The 15,911-nt window shown below is 38.7% G+C and overlaps 1 protein-coding gene across 1 annotated transcript in view; it reads left to right on the forward strand.

Annotated features, from left to right (window-relative positions):
• Nucleotides 1–15,911, forward strand: part of LOC106883521 (PRA1 family protein 3) — a 57,628-nt gene that overhangs the window by 38,340 nt on the left and 3,377 nt on the right. Inside the window, exons 2-3 of the mRNA XM_014934552.2 lie at nucleotides 3,886–4,103; nucleotides 15,777–15,850. Coding sequence (XP_014790038.1) covers nucleotides 3,886–4,103; nucleotides 15,777–15,850 — 292 coding nt within the window. The remainder of the gene's footprint in view (nucleotides 1–3,885; nucleotides 4,104–15,776; nucleotides 15,851–15,911) is intronic.

The following is a 15,911-nucleotide window of genomic DNA, read 5'->3' on the forward strand; positions in this document are numbered from 1 at the left end:
CTTATTCTTTGTAAGCCTAGTACTTATTCTATCAGTCTCTTTTTGCCGAACCGCTAAGTTACGGGGACGTAAACACACCAGCATCGGTTGTCAAGCGATGGTGGGGGGACAAACACAGACACACAAACACACATACATATATATGACGGGCTTCTTTCAGTTTCCGTCTACCAAATCCACTCACAAGGCTTTGGTCGGCCCAAGCCTATAGTAGAAGACACTTGTCCAAGGTGCCACGCAGTGGGACTGAACCCGGAACCATGTAGTTGGTAAGCAAGCTACTTACCACACACCCACTCCTGCACCTATGTCAATTTTTTTTTACATCCAGGCTTGAAATTTTGTCAGTTGGTGTTTGGATGCTAATGATTTACAATTACATATTTTCAATAAAATCAGGAGTTTGTAATAATACTGTATTATTCTCCTTAAGATTTTGAATGGTGTCTTCAAGATCTCCATCATTTTTGCTATGAAAATACACTTACTCATCCAATGAATTCAAAAACATCTCCATCTGATTCATCCAAAGAGTCATCACTGTTATTCTCTTCTTCTACATTTTGTAAATCTTTCAGCTTCCTTCTACCAAATCTACTGACAGTGCTTTGGTCAGCCTAGGGCTAAAGAAAAAGATACTTGCCCAAGGTGCCACACAGTGAGACAGTGATACAGTGCCATGTGGTTGGGAAGAGAACTACTCAACTACACACACACGCCACCACCACCACCAACAACAGACTTCTTCAGTTACAGTCTGCTAAATTCTTGCATTGGACACTGGTTGGACAATGGCGAGCTGGCAGAAACGTTAGCATGCCAGGTGAAATGCTTAGCAGCATTCCGTCTGCCACTACGTTCTGAGTTCAAATTCCGCTGAGGTCGACTTTGCCTTTCATCCTTTCAGAGTCGATTAAATAAGTACCAGTTATGCACTGGGGTCGATGTATTCGACTTAATCCCTTTGTCTGTCCTTGTTTGTCCCCTCTATGTTTAGCCCCCTATGGGCAATAAAGAAATGAATATTTTTAACACCTTTAATTTTTTTGAATATTCAAGCCTTTAGTATAAGTGTGACCTGGTGACCTAAATTTGATAGCTATCACATCAAATTGATTTTACAATGTTTGCCAATAATTGATTCCACTTCACTTGTGTGTTATGGAGTGTAATTAAACAAATCAAATGGTGCTTGTTGATATAAACCTGATTTTATAACTGACATTTATTTGTTATATTTTTCTTCTTGTTATTGAGGTTGACAATTAATGCTCAACTAGTTAATACTTAAAAACTGCATTATAGTTATCTTTTATTTTCCATATCAACCACCATTCATATTTAGAAATAGCAGCCAAATCTCCCTCATCACACTCTCACCGTGTAATATAAGGAAGGACACGTAAGATAAAATACTTCTAAAAAGACAAAAATGACCAGAAATAGATTATCTTTGATCAGAGATCTCTGCTCACTCAAGGTTTATTAATTACATTAGTGCCATTCTTTTTTTCTCAGTATTTGTTGAACTCCTTTAGTTGTTTCTTTTTTATTTGTTTTTGTTTCCCTAAGTTTAATGAAGTCTTTTATTTGCTTTTCATCCATTTGGAAGGAAGACAATAAAATAAGTTCTGTATTGTCTTAAGCCCATGCACCAAATTTGTGGTCTGGTGTCTGTGATAGAAACCATTATTCTTATTAAAACCCTAGATGGCAGAATCGGTAAAACATTGGACAAAATGCTATGAAGTTAAGGTTGATTTTTGCCTTTCATTCTTTTGTAGTCAATAATATAATTCTTTTAGGTGGCAAAGCTGGCAGAATCATTAGCACATCAGATGAAATGCTTAGGGGCATTCTGGCTCTCTACATTTTGAGTTCAAATCCTGCTTATGTCAACTTTGTCTTTCAGTTTTTAAAATCTATCTATCTATCTATTTAGGTCATCTCTCAGGACACCCCAATATAATTTTTTTTTTAAGGTCAATAAAATAAAGTGCTAGTCAAGTGCTGGGGTCAGTATAATTGACCAACCCCTCCCACTAAAACTGCATACCTTGTACCAAAATTTGAACATTATTATTATTATTAGTAGTAGTAGTAGTCTTTAAATTTGGTATGGAAAGGCTTGTTGCATGTGACTGAATGAAAAGCCATTTCTGTTTTTAAATATCTCCTTCAGAAAACTATTCTGTAAAATATCTGGATCTCGCTCACATTTTGAGTGAAAAGGTTGGTCATTTCCAAACTTTTTTTAAACATGAATTTCTGTGTTTACATTCAGCCTAAAAATGGCTACCACTCAACAGAGAGATAATGCCCACCATAAAATTCAATTGAATATAGCAGCACATAAACCAGCTAGAAAAACAGAAAGCTAATTTAATTGCACAGCAAAATGTAAACATTTTACAAGGAGGGAAAAAAAAATTTTTTTTTGGCAGAAAACACAAATATTGAAGTAGACATTCATAACAGCAATGCACTCATGCAAATGCTTTCTTTATCCAGCAGCAATAACACACGTGCACACATTTTGCCAAGTGAGTGATTGAGCGAAGAGTTTGAATTGAATAACAAAAGTGTTTCCAGCCTTCTTTCTTCCACTAGAGCTTGTTCGAGCAAGCAGGCCCTAGATACCACTTATCTACCAGAGGAAAAACTCTACTGGGCAGAGCTGTGTAACAAAGGAAAGTGCATCAATACCTCTATTCTCTATCAAACAGTGAAGAGGAAAATAAAAAGAAAATATATATCTCTGGGCTTTTCTTATGCAACCAAAAATGCAGTTGTAGACAACCCTTGCTGATATATAGAATGACATCATCTCTATTGGTCAAGAAAGAAACTGTGGAAATACTTTTAACCCTTCCGTTACCAACCCAGCTGAAACTGGCTCTGGCTCTGAGTACAAATGTCTTGTTTTCATAAGTTTTGAATTAAAATCTTCCACCAAACCTTAGTCACAATTTATGTTCCTAACACTAGTTGAATGATGACTTATTTTACTAAATTCTCTGTTAAATTTAAAGTAATTGAAAGAAATAAAGAGCATCTCAAAATAAATACAGTAACAAAAGGGTTAATATTCAAAACAGAACAAGACAAAATAAAAAGTATGTTACACTTCTACTCAGAAACTCATTTTATGATACATAGTGTCATGCAACACGTGAATTGCAGTAAAAGAAAAATATTAGTGATAACATTAACTTTTTAGTTAGTTATCTCTTTTGTGACATAGCATGGCCAGGTGGTAAGCACCAAAATGACCGAAAATATGTAGTTAGGTGAAGTCTATATGGATGTAGAGAAGTCCTGGTGACCGTAGAGTTGTGATGGTAAATCTATGGTATTTATGTCAAGAGCAACACTGCATGTTTTTGTGTGGCATGCAGTGGACTTTGGAAAAACTTTCTCCACGGCTTCATGTTATAACATTTTAAAGTATATTAGTTTTAAACAATTATATTTTTCAATGATACCTAATGATACAGAGCTTTGTGCTACAAATTCATGAATTAGCAACTTCTTGCTGGTCACTCATTAATTAGGAAATTATACACTGAAAAAGGCAAAATACATTACCTTTTATATTCCAGTTTGATCCATTTCCTTGCATTTTTTAAGTTTATGAAGAAATAAAACTAATTTGTTCTGTCTGGGGAGAGTCATTCTCTTTTAGTGCCTTATTATTTAACACACTCACCGGTAAAGTTTCCACCCATTTACTTAATTATTTTTCTAAAATTTTCGTTGCATCTTACAACCTTTCCAATAGACATTGAAAAACTAATAATACTAATTTTAAAAAAGAGGAAGAACATGAAAGAAATATAAGTAAAACAAAAAAAATAAAATTGATTAATTTATTCTTGATTTCAGTGTAATCCATCCTGTGAAAATGGTGTTTGGTTTTGTGGCTATTGCAGCTGCTTTCGGAGGGTTTGTGTTCTGTACCAATAACCAGTGGAAAAGCCGCAAGTTCAAGAGAGACCATCCAATCATCAGTGTGTTGATAGTACTTGGTGCTGGCTACCTTCTTGTCTACATGCTGGGAGCTGTAATAGTCTTCTTACTTGGGGTTGCCTTTCCTTTAATGTGTAAGTAATAATATTCCTTTTCGTGATTTCTGATATTAGAAGCCTGATTCATATAAAGTGTTTTGACCTAAGAATAGGTTGTGACGGTTAATGGCCTACAGCAGAATGGATGGTGCCTGACGGATGTGTGATCTTAACAGACTACATCAGTGGTTCTCAACCATTTTTTTTACCAATGGACCCCTTTGTTTCTTGCTTTACTCTACTGGACCTCCAGAGCCATTCAATGTATATTAAAAGAATCCTCCTGTATTTCTATGATAAAATACTATTAGGAATTGGATAGAAAATTTTAATATTTTGTGCATTGTAGAAGCATAAGCTATTTATTGCACATAAATTTTAACAGCAAAATCTTATGTGGACTTCCAAGGGTCGTATGTATTTCGGTTGATGACTACAGCACTACATGAAGACAAAGCATTCACTAGCAATTCAACAGCTAGGATGGCAAAGTATATACTATGCTGATAAGGTCATAATAAGTCTGAAGCCTGTCCGACATTGTCTCCCATTCTTGTCAGCATTATTAAAATAATATTAGTCACAACTAAAGTAGTTTTTCTCCCTCACCACAGCATTATTTCCTGTTAGCTTTTTAGTGCTCTCTGCATTATATATGTTAACACTTTCTTAACTAATATATTTGATGGCTGTGTACATAACTAAATATATTTAGATATTAACAAAGCTCTCCAAAATTTTTACACTTATGAATTGATGTTAGGTCAATTTGTTCTGAAGTAGAATTTTTTTCCTGTTGTGAAATGCTAGAAGTGAGGTATTTGCCAAAATCCCTCTTTCCCTCTCTCTCTCTCTCTCTCTCTCTCTCTCTCTCTCTCTCTCTCTCTGTATATATATATATATATATATATATATATATATATATATATATATACACACACACAAACACTCATCCATCTTTTCTCTTTCTCTCACTACATAGCTGCCTTAAAAATGGAAAACTAAAATGAATTGGTAATGTTAAAATAATAATAACCAGCTGGCTGGCTGATGCTTAGGCCTCCCTAAGTTCTCTGGCTATCCATTATGGAGTGAGTGAGCCAGTTGTGCGGTCAGGAATTTATATAGCTTAGTCTTAGTTTTAACAGCAACGACATAACATGAGAAAATACATATCTAATTAAAGCTGACATTAAGAACTCCTCTATTTTACTGAAATAGCTCACCCTCAACCATCTAAGTCTTTGTAGCATTACCTCTAGAATATTTTACTGAAGTCTAATCCTGATGTTTTTTCCTTTTGTCATCATCATCATCATCGTTTAGCGTCCGCTTTCCATGCTAGCATGGGTTGGACAATTTGACTGAGGACTAGTGAACCAGATGACTACACCAGGCTCCAATCTGATCTGGCAGAGTTTCTACAGCTGGATGCCCTTCCTAACGCCAACCACTCAGAGAGTGTAGTGGATGCTTTAACGTGCCACCGGCACGAGGGCCAGTCTTACAGTACTGGCAACGGCCATGCTCAAAATAGTGTATTTTATGTGGCATCTACACAGGAGCCAGTCCAGCTGCTCTGGCAACAATCTCGCTCGGACGGTACTCTTAGTGCTCCACTGGTATAGGTGCCATCATGATTTCGCTTTTGTCATCTACAATTATTATGCTTTAGTTGTCTAGTAAATGACCTGATAAGCTAAATCATGCTAGACTGTTAGTCGTTTGGTTTATCATGTCCTTCTTTGTAAATATTTCTCCCTAGAACTTAAAAGAATTTTTAATTTTTATCTAGTTTAAACTCCATCTTCAGTTTCCCTTGATGCGCTGCCATGATGGAGATGAAAGCCATAGCTTTAACTCTATGATCTCGGAAGAAATGAAACCAAGTTCAAATTCCTCTGTTCTAAGCTCTTACCACAAAGGAGCCGCTATGTAGTTGCTTGACCCACCAAAATAGCTAAATTGCCTTTTAGTATCCCTTCTATCTTAGCTAAATAAAGGACACCCCTGCCCGTGGACATAATTGCACCCGCAGGTCGATATACTTGTATGTACAAAATATAGTAAATTTTTTCAATTATAAAATTTATGCAATATTCATATGCCTATTTGCAACATAGATCGCGTTTCCACAATGACTTCAAACAGACTCAAACAGAAAATCATCCAGTAATCGCCATCTGAATGGAAATTTTGTTTTCTGCCGAGGTCAACTTTGCCTTTCGTCCTTTCGAAGTCGATAAATTAAGTACCAGTTGCATACTGGGGTCAATGTAATCGACTGGTCCCCTCCCCAAAAATTTCAGGTCTTATGCCTAGAGTTTCACTATAAAACACAAATTGCTAGGTTTGTACCCCCCCCCCCTTGAGACCCAACTACACTCTAGCTGAAAAATAGAGAATACCGCTTAAGTAATCTAAACATCCTAAATTCAGTGGTAGCGTTAATGAAGATGTTCCGCGTTAATTTAATGTGTTTAACTTATCTTTATTATATCGAATTATACATAGATACATACAAGACTTACACAGATATAAGTGTTAGAACTTGTGGTCTGCCCGTGGACCTTTTTCATTGGAAATTTTTGCCTGCTGCATTAAAAAGTTTCCCCACCCCCTGCTTTAAATAATATAGTCTTAATGGACCTGGGAAGGTAACAACCTTGCAGAATTGTTAGCACATCAGGTAAAATGGTTAGCGTCATTTCTTCCAGCTCTTTACATTCTGAGTTCAAATCACACTGAGGTCAACTTTACCTTTCATCGCTTGCGGGGAGGGTCAATAAAATAAGTCAAATATGGGTGGTAATGTTGCTGACCTGGCCCCTCCCCTCAAAATTGATGCACTAGAACCCTGCGATGGACTGGCATCCTGTCCAGAGAGAATGTTGTGACCTCAGTCACTTATACAGTATGGACACCAAGTAACTAGCCTCGTTAGTCCTAGGGCTTGAAAAGGGTAAAGAAAATGGACCTGAGACTAAATGACAATTCTTTTTACTTTGACTTCCAAACTTGTGGCGCATGGTGCAAAGTCGGAGGAAAGTAGCCGACTAATTAAGACTTGTCATTCAACTGGAGGAAGAGACATCATTAAATGATACTTGTTCATTTTCACATCTGTTTTCCCAGACTAGCATGGGTTAGACAAGTATTTTACTAAGGTGTTGTTTAGTAGCAGGATGCTGTTTCAGGTGGTAATCCTTGGGTTTTTTTTTCTTTAAGTACTTCTTGTTCTGCACATCATCAAAGGGGCAAAGCTAACAATTTGTTGACAAAAAAGGGGAAACAATGTTATAGCTTGTGGCTCAATGATATTCAGAGAAATGCATACATTTAGCTACACACACGCACTGGCAGACAGGCACACACACATGCACTGGCACATACACACACACACACACACATGCATTGGTACACACACACACATGCACACAAACGTACTGACACACACACACACACACACACACACTTATACGACAGACTTCTCCCAGTTTCTGTCAACCAGATCCACTCACAGGGCTATAGTAAAAAAAAACACTTGCTTAAGATGCCACAAAGTGGGACTGAACTCAAGACTGTGTGGCTGGAAAGAGCACTTCTTAACCACACATCCATGCATGCCTGTGCCTTTTTCAAACTTTATATTATTTCAAAAGATGAGGAGTTAAAATACTGGATTACTGATGGAGTCAAGCTGTGTGGTTGTTAATAAGAGACACATCTCTTGGGCCAGTGAGGGAGTTCATCTCTATGTGGTTACTTGATTTACTAGAAACAGCAGCTAAATATCACTTGAATTACAACCATACTAAACGAAAAGTACTACAACTTTGCTTGCACCAGACTATTTGGATAGCAAAAGCCTTTGGGGTGGGGTGGGGTGGGGGTCTCCCTTTTCTCTCTGTATAGCTAAATGGTTTGATGTTGGAAGGTAATTCATCTGTGAAAACAATTAGTGCCCCCCACCACCCCCACCAGAATGCAATTACTGAAATACATGAGAAAAAGAAAAATCCTATGCAAGGGGAACTAAATAACCTACAAGCCAGATGAAGTCTCTGTAGTTGCTAAAAATAGCAGCCAAGTCTCCTTCAGATCACACCCTACTGGCAAAAAAAAACAAAAAAACCCACCAGAGAGAATGTAGTGTATGATACATTATCTGGAAATAAGATGAGGTGGTCACAGCTGGAATACCGTCCACCATCGGTCTGCTTGATCAGAGCTGATCTGGGATCAGTAACAACAAAATTGTGATGATGATGATGATGATGATGTTCTGTGTGTGAGTGTGCATGTATCCAGTGTTTTAAATCTGGGTTTTGTCTCCAATTAACGGGGGTGGCCAGATCTACCTCAATGCCATAGCAACCGCCCTCACACCATCTTGCCCAGTTTTAGGCATCCTCCTTTCTCAAGCCAACCTTCCCAATCTCCTCCTCCACCTGTCCCCTCCACATTTTCCTCAGTTTACCTCGCTTTTGCAGTCCATTTACCTCAGACTCAAACACCCTCCTCAGAACATACTCCACATCCCTCCTCAACACAAACCCATATCACCTCACTCCATTCGCCCTTGCCAGCCATTCCACCGATTCCTCCAACCCCAGCATCTCCATCAGTCCTCCTCTAATCAGACAGCTTCGCACCACACATTTCTCTCACCATTGCTCTCTCAGTCCTTCTCAAAATCGCCATCTCTCTCTCTCCCTCAGACACCATGCCTCACTCCATGCAGCAGTTTTAGGGTCGGAGTTAAATTCATTACATCAACTGGTTCTTATTTTATTGACCTCGAAGGGATGAGAAGCAAAGGACTGCAGTGGAATTTGAACTCTGAGCGTTGGGATGGACAAAATCACCCAATACACTGTGTGAAGTTGTTGGCATTAAGAAGGGCATCTAGCCATAGAAACCATACCAAAATGGACAGGCGGGGCCTGGCGCAGCCCTCCAGCTTGTCAGCCTGTATCAAACCATCCAACCCATGCCAGCATAGAAAAGGGACATTAAATGATGATCACGTAAAAAGCACCATCTGATCATGGTCGATGCCAACTCCTCTGGCCCCTGTGCCGGTGGCACGTAAAAAGCACCCACTACACTCTCGGAGTGGTTGGCATTAGGAAGGGCATCCAGCTCCAGAAACACTGCCAGATCAGATTGGGGCCTGGTGCAGCCTCCTGGCTTCCCAGACCCCAGTCGAACCATCCAACCCATGCTAGCATGGAAAGCAGACGTTAAATGATGATGATGATGATGTGCTATTGACTTAGATTTTACTTAGGTCTATCTTGAGCCCTAGGACTTATAAAGAAATTTGATTCAGTTCCCATGTTAACTGATATTACATTAACCTCTGAATGCAACACCAGTCCATCACAGGGCTAATTTCTGAGTTATTACTGGAACTCATATAACAACTGAGTGAACTGGAACAGTGGGAAATGAAATGTCTTGCTCAAGAACATGCTGCCCAATCTGGTCAGCAAAACCACAATCTTACAATCATGATTGCAATACCCAAACCACAAGACCACGCGCCTTCACTGTTCTATGGGTACATCATTCTATCTTTCTGTTCTTCATTTAATTTTATATCATCCAGCTATCATTATCATTATCATTATCATTATCATTATCATGTCATTCCTTAAGGCGGCATGCTGGCAGAATCGTTAGAATGCTGGGCAAAATGCTTAGTGGCATTTCATCTGCTGCTACATTCTGAGATCAAATTCCGCCTAGGTTGACTTTACCATTCATCCTTTCAGGGTCGATAAATTAAGTACCAGTTGTGTACTGAGGTCGATGTAATCGACTTAATCCCTTCCCCCAAGTTTGTGGCCTTGTGCTTCCAGTAGAAAAGATTATTTTTATAATTTGTATATATCCAAAAGTTCCTTGTATCGTAGGTTGACATGCCGTGCTTGAGAAGACCTATTGAGTCAAGTACATCAAAATCAAATCAAATCACAATCAAATGGAAATTGTAGTTGTGATCCCCGTGCTGGTGGCACATAAAAAGCACCACCCAAACATGGCCAATGCCAGCGCCACCTTGACTGGCTTCTGTGCCAATGGCACGTAAAAAGCACCATCCATCGTGGTCGATGCCAGCCCCCCCCCCTCTGGCCCCGGTGCCAGTGGCACATAAAAAAAGCACCCACTACACTCTCGGAGTGGTTGGCATGAGGAAGGGCATCCAGACTGGAGCCTGTACATGGTGTTGTTATGAGGATCTGATCAAAGTCTTTGCAATTAAAAAAATGTTGGAGAAAACTATTCAGACATTAATAAAGTGGAATTATGCAAAAATAAACCTTATTTTCCATCTTACTGTATGGTTTATTGTTGCTTATACTTTGAATTACATATATATGGGGGCACCAAAATGGTTTTCAGCGCTTAGGGCCTCTGTGGGTCTTAATTTAGCCCTGGATAAAAAAGACATGAAACCACATGACAAATCAAAGATGGCTCTTCTGACTGTCACTTCTTTAAAGTAAGAATGTCCTTTCCAATAATAATTATTCAAGTCTTTCTTACTTCTCAACTTTTCACCTCTGTCTGATCTCTCATTCTCTCTAGCTCTGCTCTCTCACCACTTCTGTTTCAGTTTTACCTTTATCTCTCACTCTCTCTCTCTCTCTACCTCTTTCCCTCCCTCACTGAGCTTTAGCGTTTCTATTCCAACTCCCTAGCTACTTGGTTGCGTGTGGAGGGGGGGCTTCTGTACCATATAGTGGGAGTAAGGGAGAGCAGTTTTATTCCCCCTCCTCTCTGTTCATCTCCCATTACTGCTGTATCACCTTTTAACCTCCCACCACTGCAACATGCTTCCACTTCCCTTCACTTTGCCTCTGTTATAATATCCTCTCTCCCCCCCCCTCTCTCTCTGCCTCCCTCCCTCTCACAGTACTTCTTATCTGTAAAACCAAACCTGATCTGATCTTAACTGTTGGTATTTTCACAGTCAGAATACTGACATTAAATTCTCTCTACAGACTAATTTCACACATCTTGCCGCCTCATTACTGATATTAGAACATGATTCTGACAAGGACAAATATATATGAGTCTGTCTGCATATGTGCCTCTATTCATCTCTGTATGTATGTCAGTGTATATATCAGTGTATGTGTGTGTGTGTTTATATCACTGTACATATGTGTGTGTGTCTCTATGCATCATTGCATATATGTATGTATGTATGTCTGTATCTATCACTGTATATGTTTTGGTTTTCTCCACAGAGATAGTATACTAGTAACCTATCTTCTTGGATAGGTTGCTAGTGTACTTTAGATAACTTTCTCAGACCAGTCATATATACAAAGAGGGTTTTTGTTTTGGGCCTTGATTTTTTTTTTTTTTTTACCCCACAGAGGCAACAAGGAATTATAGTAGATTTGAACTTGCAATACTGTCAGTTACTGATCCAATACCTTCTTAGTTTCATCCTGAACATTTTTTAACAAAGCAGTTTTAACCTTTTAACATTCTGATAACTCTGTCAAATGTAATTCTTATTTATTCACATTGTTTAGAATTAACCAAGTTTTATCTTGTAGCTTTGAAATTTCAATGTTGAGATTGTTTATTTTTAAAATGACATTGTAGGATAGTAATGGGAAACCAGATCTGGTTGGTTTGAACATAAAACAGATGGAATATTTGGTCTGGATATGGCCAGTCTAAATGCTAAACGGTGATGGTCAGAATCTGAGCGATGGTGTGTGTTGAGAGAAAGAGAAGTGGGTGTAAAGGAATTAGAATTAATTCCAGATAAAGATAATGGTAATGTTATTCATATACTTGTGGCAAGTTCAAATTTGTAAACAGGAGTGGCTGTGTGGTAAGGAATTTGCTTCCCAACCACATGGTTCCGAGTTCTGTCTCATTGTGTGACAGCTTGGGCAAATGTCTTCTACTATAGCCTCAGGCTGACCAAAGCCTTGTGAGTGGATTTGGTAGACGGAAACTGAAAGAAACCCGTCATATATATATATATATATATATATATATATATATATATGTATTTGTGTGTCTGTGTTTGTTCCCTCCCCACCATCACCTGACGACCGATGTTGGTGTGTTTATATCCCTGTAACTTAGCAGTTCAGTAAAAGAGACCAATAGAATAAGTACTAGGCTTCCAAAGAAAAAGTTCTGGAGTCGATTTGTTCGGCTAAAGGCAGTGCTCCAGCATGGCTGCAGTCAAATGACTGAAACGAGTAAAAGAGTAAGCCATTCACGGGAGAAAATTTCTTGCTGTAGACAAATGTGTGCAGCAAGAAATTTTCTCCATGACAAAAGGCAGAGAATGACTTGTTTACAAATTCGAACCTGCCACTGGCATATTCAAACTGGCAATGACATTACATTTATGCACATCACTGCTTAGCACCCCCACCTCATAAAAATAGTTGTGATTGAGCAAAGGAGGGTATGTGTAGACACAAGTTGAGTGGTCAGAGTATTGGGTTTAAGCAATTTAAACTATCCCATGCTTTGACCCAGATGTTGTTGGCTACTTGAATATACTTTAAACAAATGAAATACCAGTAATAATCATTATCGCTGGTGTCATTTTACATTAACTTTCCATACTGGTATGGATTGGGTGGGTTATATCCAAGACATCTTTTTACTGGCAGTTGCTGTTTCTAAAGACTGTTGCTCCTATATGTGTTATCCAGCTTGGTTTCTGCAGATGGATGTTCTTCCCATTGCCAAAGTGTACTGGGTACATTTTCTCATGACACTAATACCAGAGTACTCAGCCACCTAAGATGTGTAAGACCAAGGAGGGAAATAGGAAAGGGAGCAATGACTGCTGAAAGGCCAGAGATTAGTGGTTGAGAGGTGAGGATAGGAGAGTAAATGTCCGGGGTAAGACTTAAAACTGCATCCGGTAGTTAGACTTCAAACCCAGGCTACAACTTCTCCAATAATTGGTGGTGACTTGGTCAGCAGGTCATCTGCGACAATTGACAATCAACAGCAAAATGAGCTGCCATGGATCGCATTATCCCCAAAGTGTGTGTGCGTGTGACTGGGGACCACATATGAACTTTTATTTCCACTGAAACCCCAAACATGAACAACAAATGACAACTACGGCTATGGTGTCTGCACTGTCAGTTGTGCTTGCTCCCCCAGTCAGGCATTTGTAAAATTTTCAAGCTGGATTTTTGGGCGACAGGCAGAAGCATTATTTTACCTGCTGGTATATTAGGGCTGACCTTCAGATGTGGTCAGCGTTTATGAGGGACAAGATGAACTCGTTGGTCAGAACCAGCTCAACCCACCTCAGGTGAACGCTGCCACAAATACAAATTGTGAATGTAGAGAGTATCTCAGGATGGGTAAAGAGGATGGAAAGAACAAGGGTATGATGGGGGAAAGGTAAGATTATTTGGAGGGTGGACTTGGTAGAAGACTGATTTGCAAAAGCAGAAGTGAACAAAAATAAGGGTAGGTGATGGGTGGCAATAGAGGTGGCCCAGAGTGGAGAGTGCTGGCTGGGAATATAGCAGGGTAAAGTTAGTGTATTTGCATAAGAGGAGAGTAAGAGTGGTCCAATGCAGCCTCTTATTTGGTGGGGTCAGAGTGAAGTAAAGTGAGTGGTGCAGTTTGCATAGTTGGTGGAGAAATGAGGGATGGAGGGCTACGGAATGATAAGGAGACAGGAGTTGGGAAGAGGAAAAGGGAGCAATAGGTATCTGAGAAGGAGTGAGGGGGAAGCAAGGTAAGATTGGCAACTTTGTGTGTGTGTACATATATGGGTTCCAAACACAAGCCTTGTGTCATGGTTGGACAGGTCTTTTGTAGCACTGTATATCACCCATTATTAGGATCCACAGTCATCTCCTCCCTACTGAGTTTGGGTAGCTAGCAGAATTGTTAGAGCATCCGAAAAAAAGCTCTGTACATTTTGAGTTCAAATCCTACTAAGGTCAACTTTGCCTGTCATCCTTTTGAGGCCAATGAAATAGTACCAGTTAGTTAAGTACTGGGATCAATTTAAACAACTTACCCCTTTTGACAAAAACTGCTGGCTAAGCTGACATAATCATTAGAACACCGGGCGAAATGCTTAGCAAAATTTTGTCCATCTTCACATTCTGAGTTCAAATTCTGCAGAGGTTGACTTTGCCTTTCAACCTTTTGAGGGTCAATAAAATAAGTACCAGCTGAGTACTGGGGGTCGATGTAATCGACTAGTCCCCTTCTCCAAATTTCAGACCTTGTGCCTATAGTAGAAAGGATTATCCAGTCGTTTCATTGCTGACATTTGCTTCCTCAGCTATTTGCGTTTTTAATGCTCTCTGATGAATTTGAAGCCAGACTCAGTACATCTATTGACTGTTTATTTTTTTGTTTTTGTTTTTTTGTTTAAGAGTTTGTTTTAATGGTTTTAATATTTATTGCCTTTCTATTAGAAAGGGAATGAATTAAACCTCTGCATGGCAAGGTGGGGTTGGGTGGAGGGGTAGCTTTTTTCTTTTTCATTCAAACTGGTGGCTTCTAAATTTTGGCAAAAAAAAATATTTTTGTAATACCAGCCCTGCCACTATTGTATATAAATAACTACCTTGACAGGAAATGTTTTTTTTTTGTGTCTTTTTGTTTTTTTAAACCAAAGAGTGTAACTTGAACAGACACTGATATTGTACAAGGAGAAAACATGTCAGTGAAAATTAATTAATTTTATTGCCTAATAAATATGCAGATAATATGGAAGTCATTAACAAGATTGGTAGACTATTGGTGTGGAATTGTTTAGAAGTTCAGAGATGGCAGCAATAAGTGATCCAGAAATAGAGTGAGTAGGCACTAGTTTCGAGTGTGGTAGTGACATCCTTATTGTTTCATGTGGCTGTGGTATTGTTTCATGTGGTAAGAAGTTTGCTTCCCAACCACATGGCTCTCAGCTCAGTCCCACTGCGTAGCACCTCGAGCAATTGACTTTTAATATAGCCTCAGGTTGACCAAAGCTTTGTGAGTAGATTTAGTAGATGGAAACTGAAGGAAGCCCATCTTGTATATGTGTGTGTGTCTTTGTTTCTGTTTGTTCCCCGGCCACCACTTGGCAAATGGTGTTGGCGTGTTTACATCCCTATAACTTAACAGTTCAACAAAAGAGGCCAATAAAACAGGTACCAGACTTTAAAAAATGTACCGAGGTCATTCAGTCGACTAAAAATTCTTCAAAGTGATGCCCCATCATGTTAAATGATGATGATTGTAGAAATATAAACAACAAAATCTTACACAGACCCCCAACTTCCCCCAAGGGCCATATAGACCCCATTTGAGAACAACTGTTGTTGAGGAAATACATTGATGCTTACATTATGCAAGCATGAGTGCAGATTCTAAAAGAAACTAAAAAAAGGATTATTTTCAAACATAGCACTTCTATTGTTTTTTTTTTATATAAGCTAGCACAGTGAAAATATAATGTTTTATTTCCTACTTGTGTCTTACAGAAAGCCAGGATTTAGTCAACAGTTATGTAACAAGAGATTCAATGTTAATTGTTGTGTTTACCATTTAAGATCAGCCCCCTTTATGTAATGCTAATTTTTAACTGCAGTTTGAAAAGTTTTGTTTTTTTTAATTTTCTTGTCAGTTTTTTTCTCTTTCCTATGTTTTTTAAATAGAAATTTAACTCATCTTTCTTTAATTTTCCAGTAATTTTGCTACATGCCTCTCTGAGAATGAGAAGTATAAAGAACAAATTGGCAAACAAGATGGAATATACAAGAGTTTATTATTAATCATGACAATTGTTTCGAGACATCTAGCACCACCTGATGAGATACATCT

This window comes from Octopus bimaculoides, chromosome 4 (assembly GCF_001194135.2).
Source record: "Octopus bimaculoides isolate UCB-OBI-ISO-001 chromosome 4, ASM119413v2, whole genome shotgun sequence".
In the NCBI taxonomy this organism is placed as follows: domain Eukaryota; kingdom Metazoa; phylum Mollusca; class Cephalopoda; order Octopoda; family Octopodidae; genus Octopus; species Octopus bimaculoides.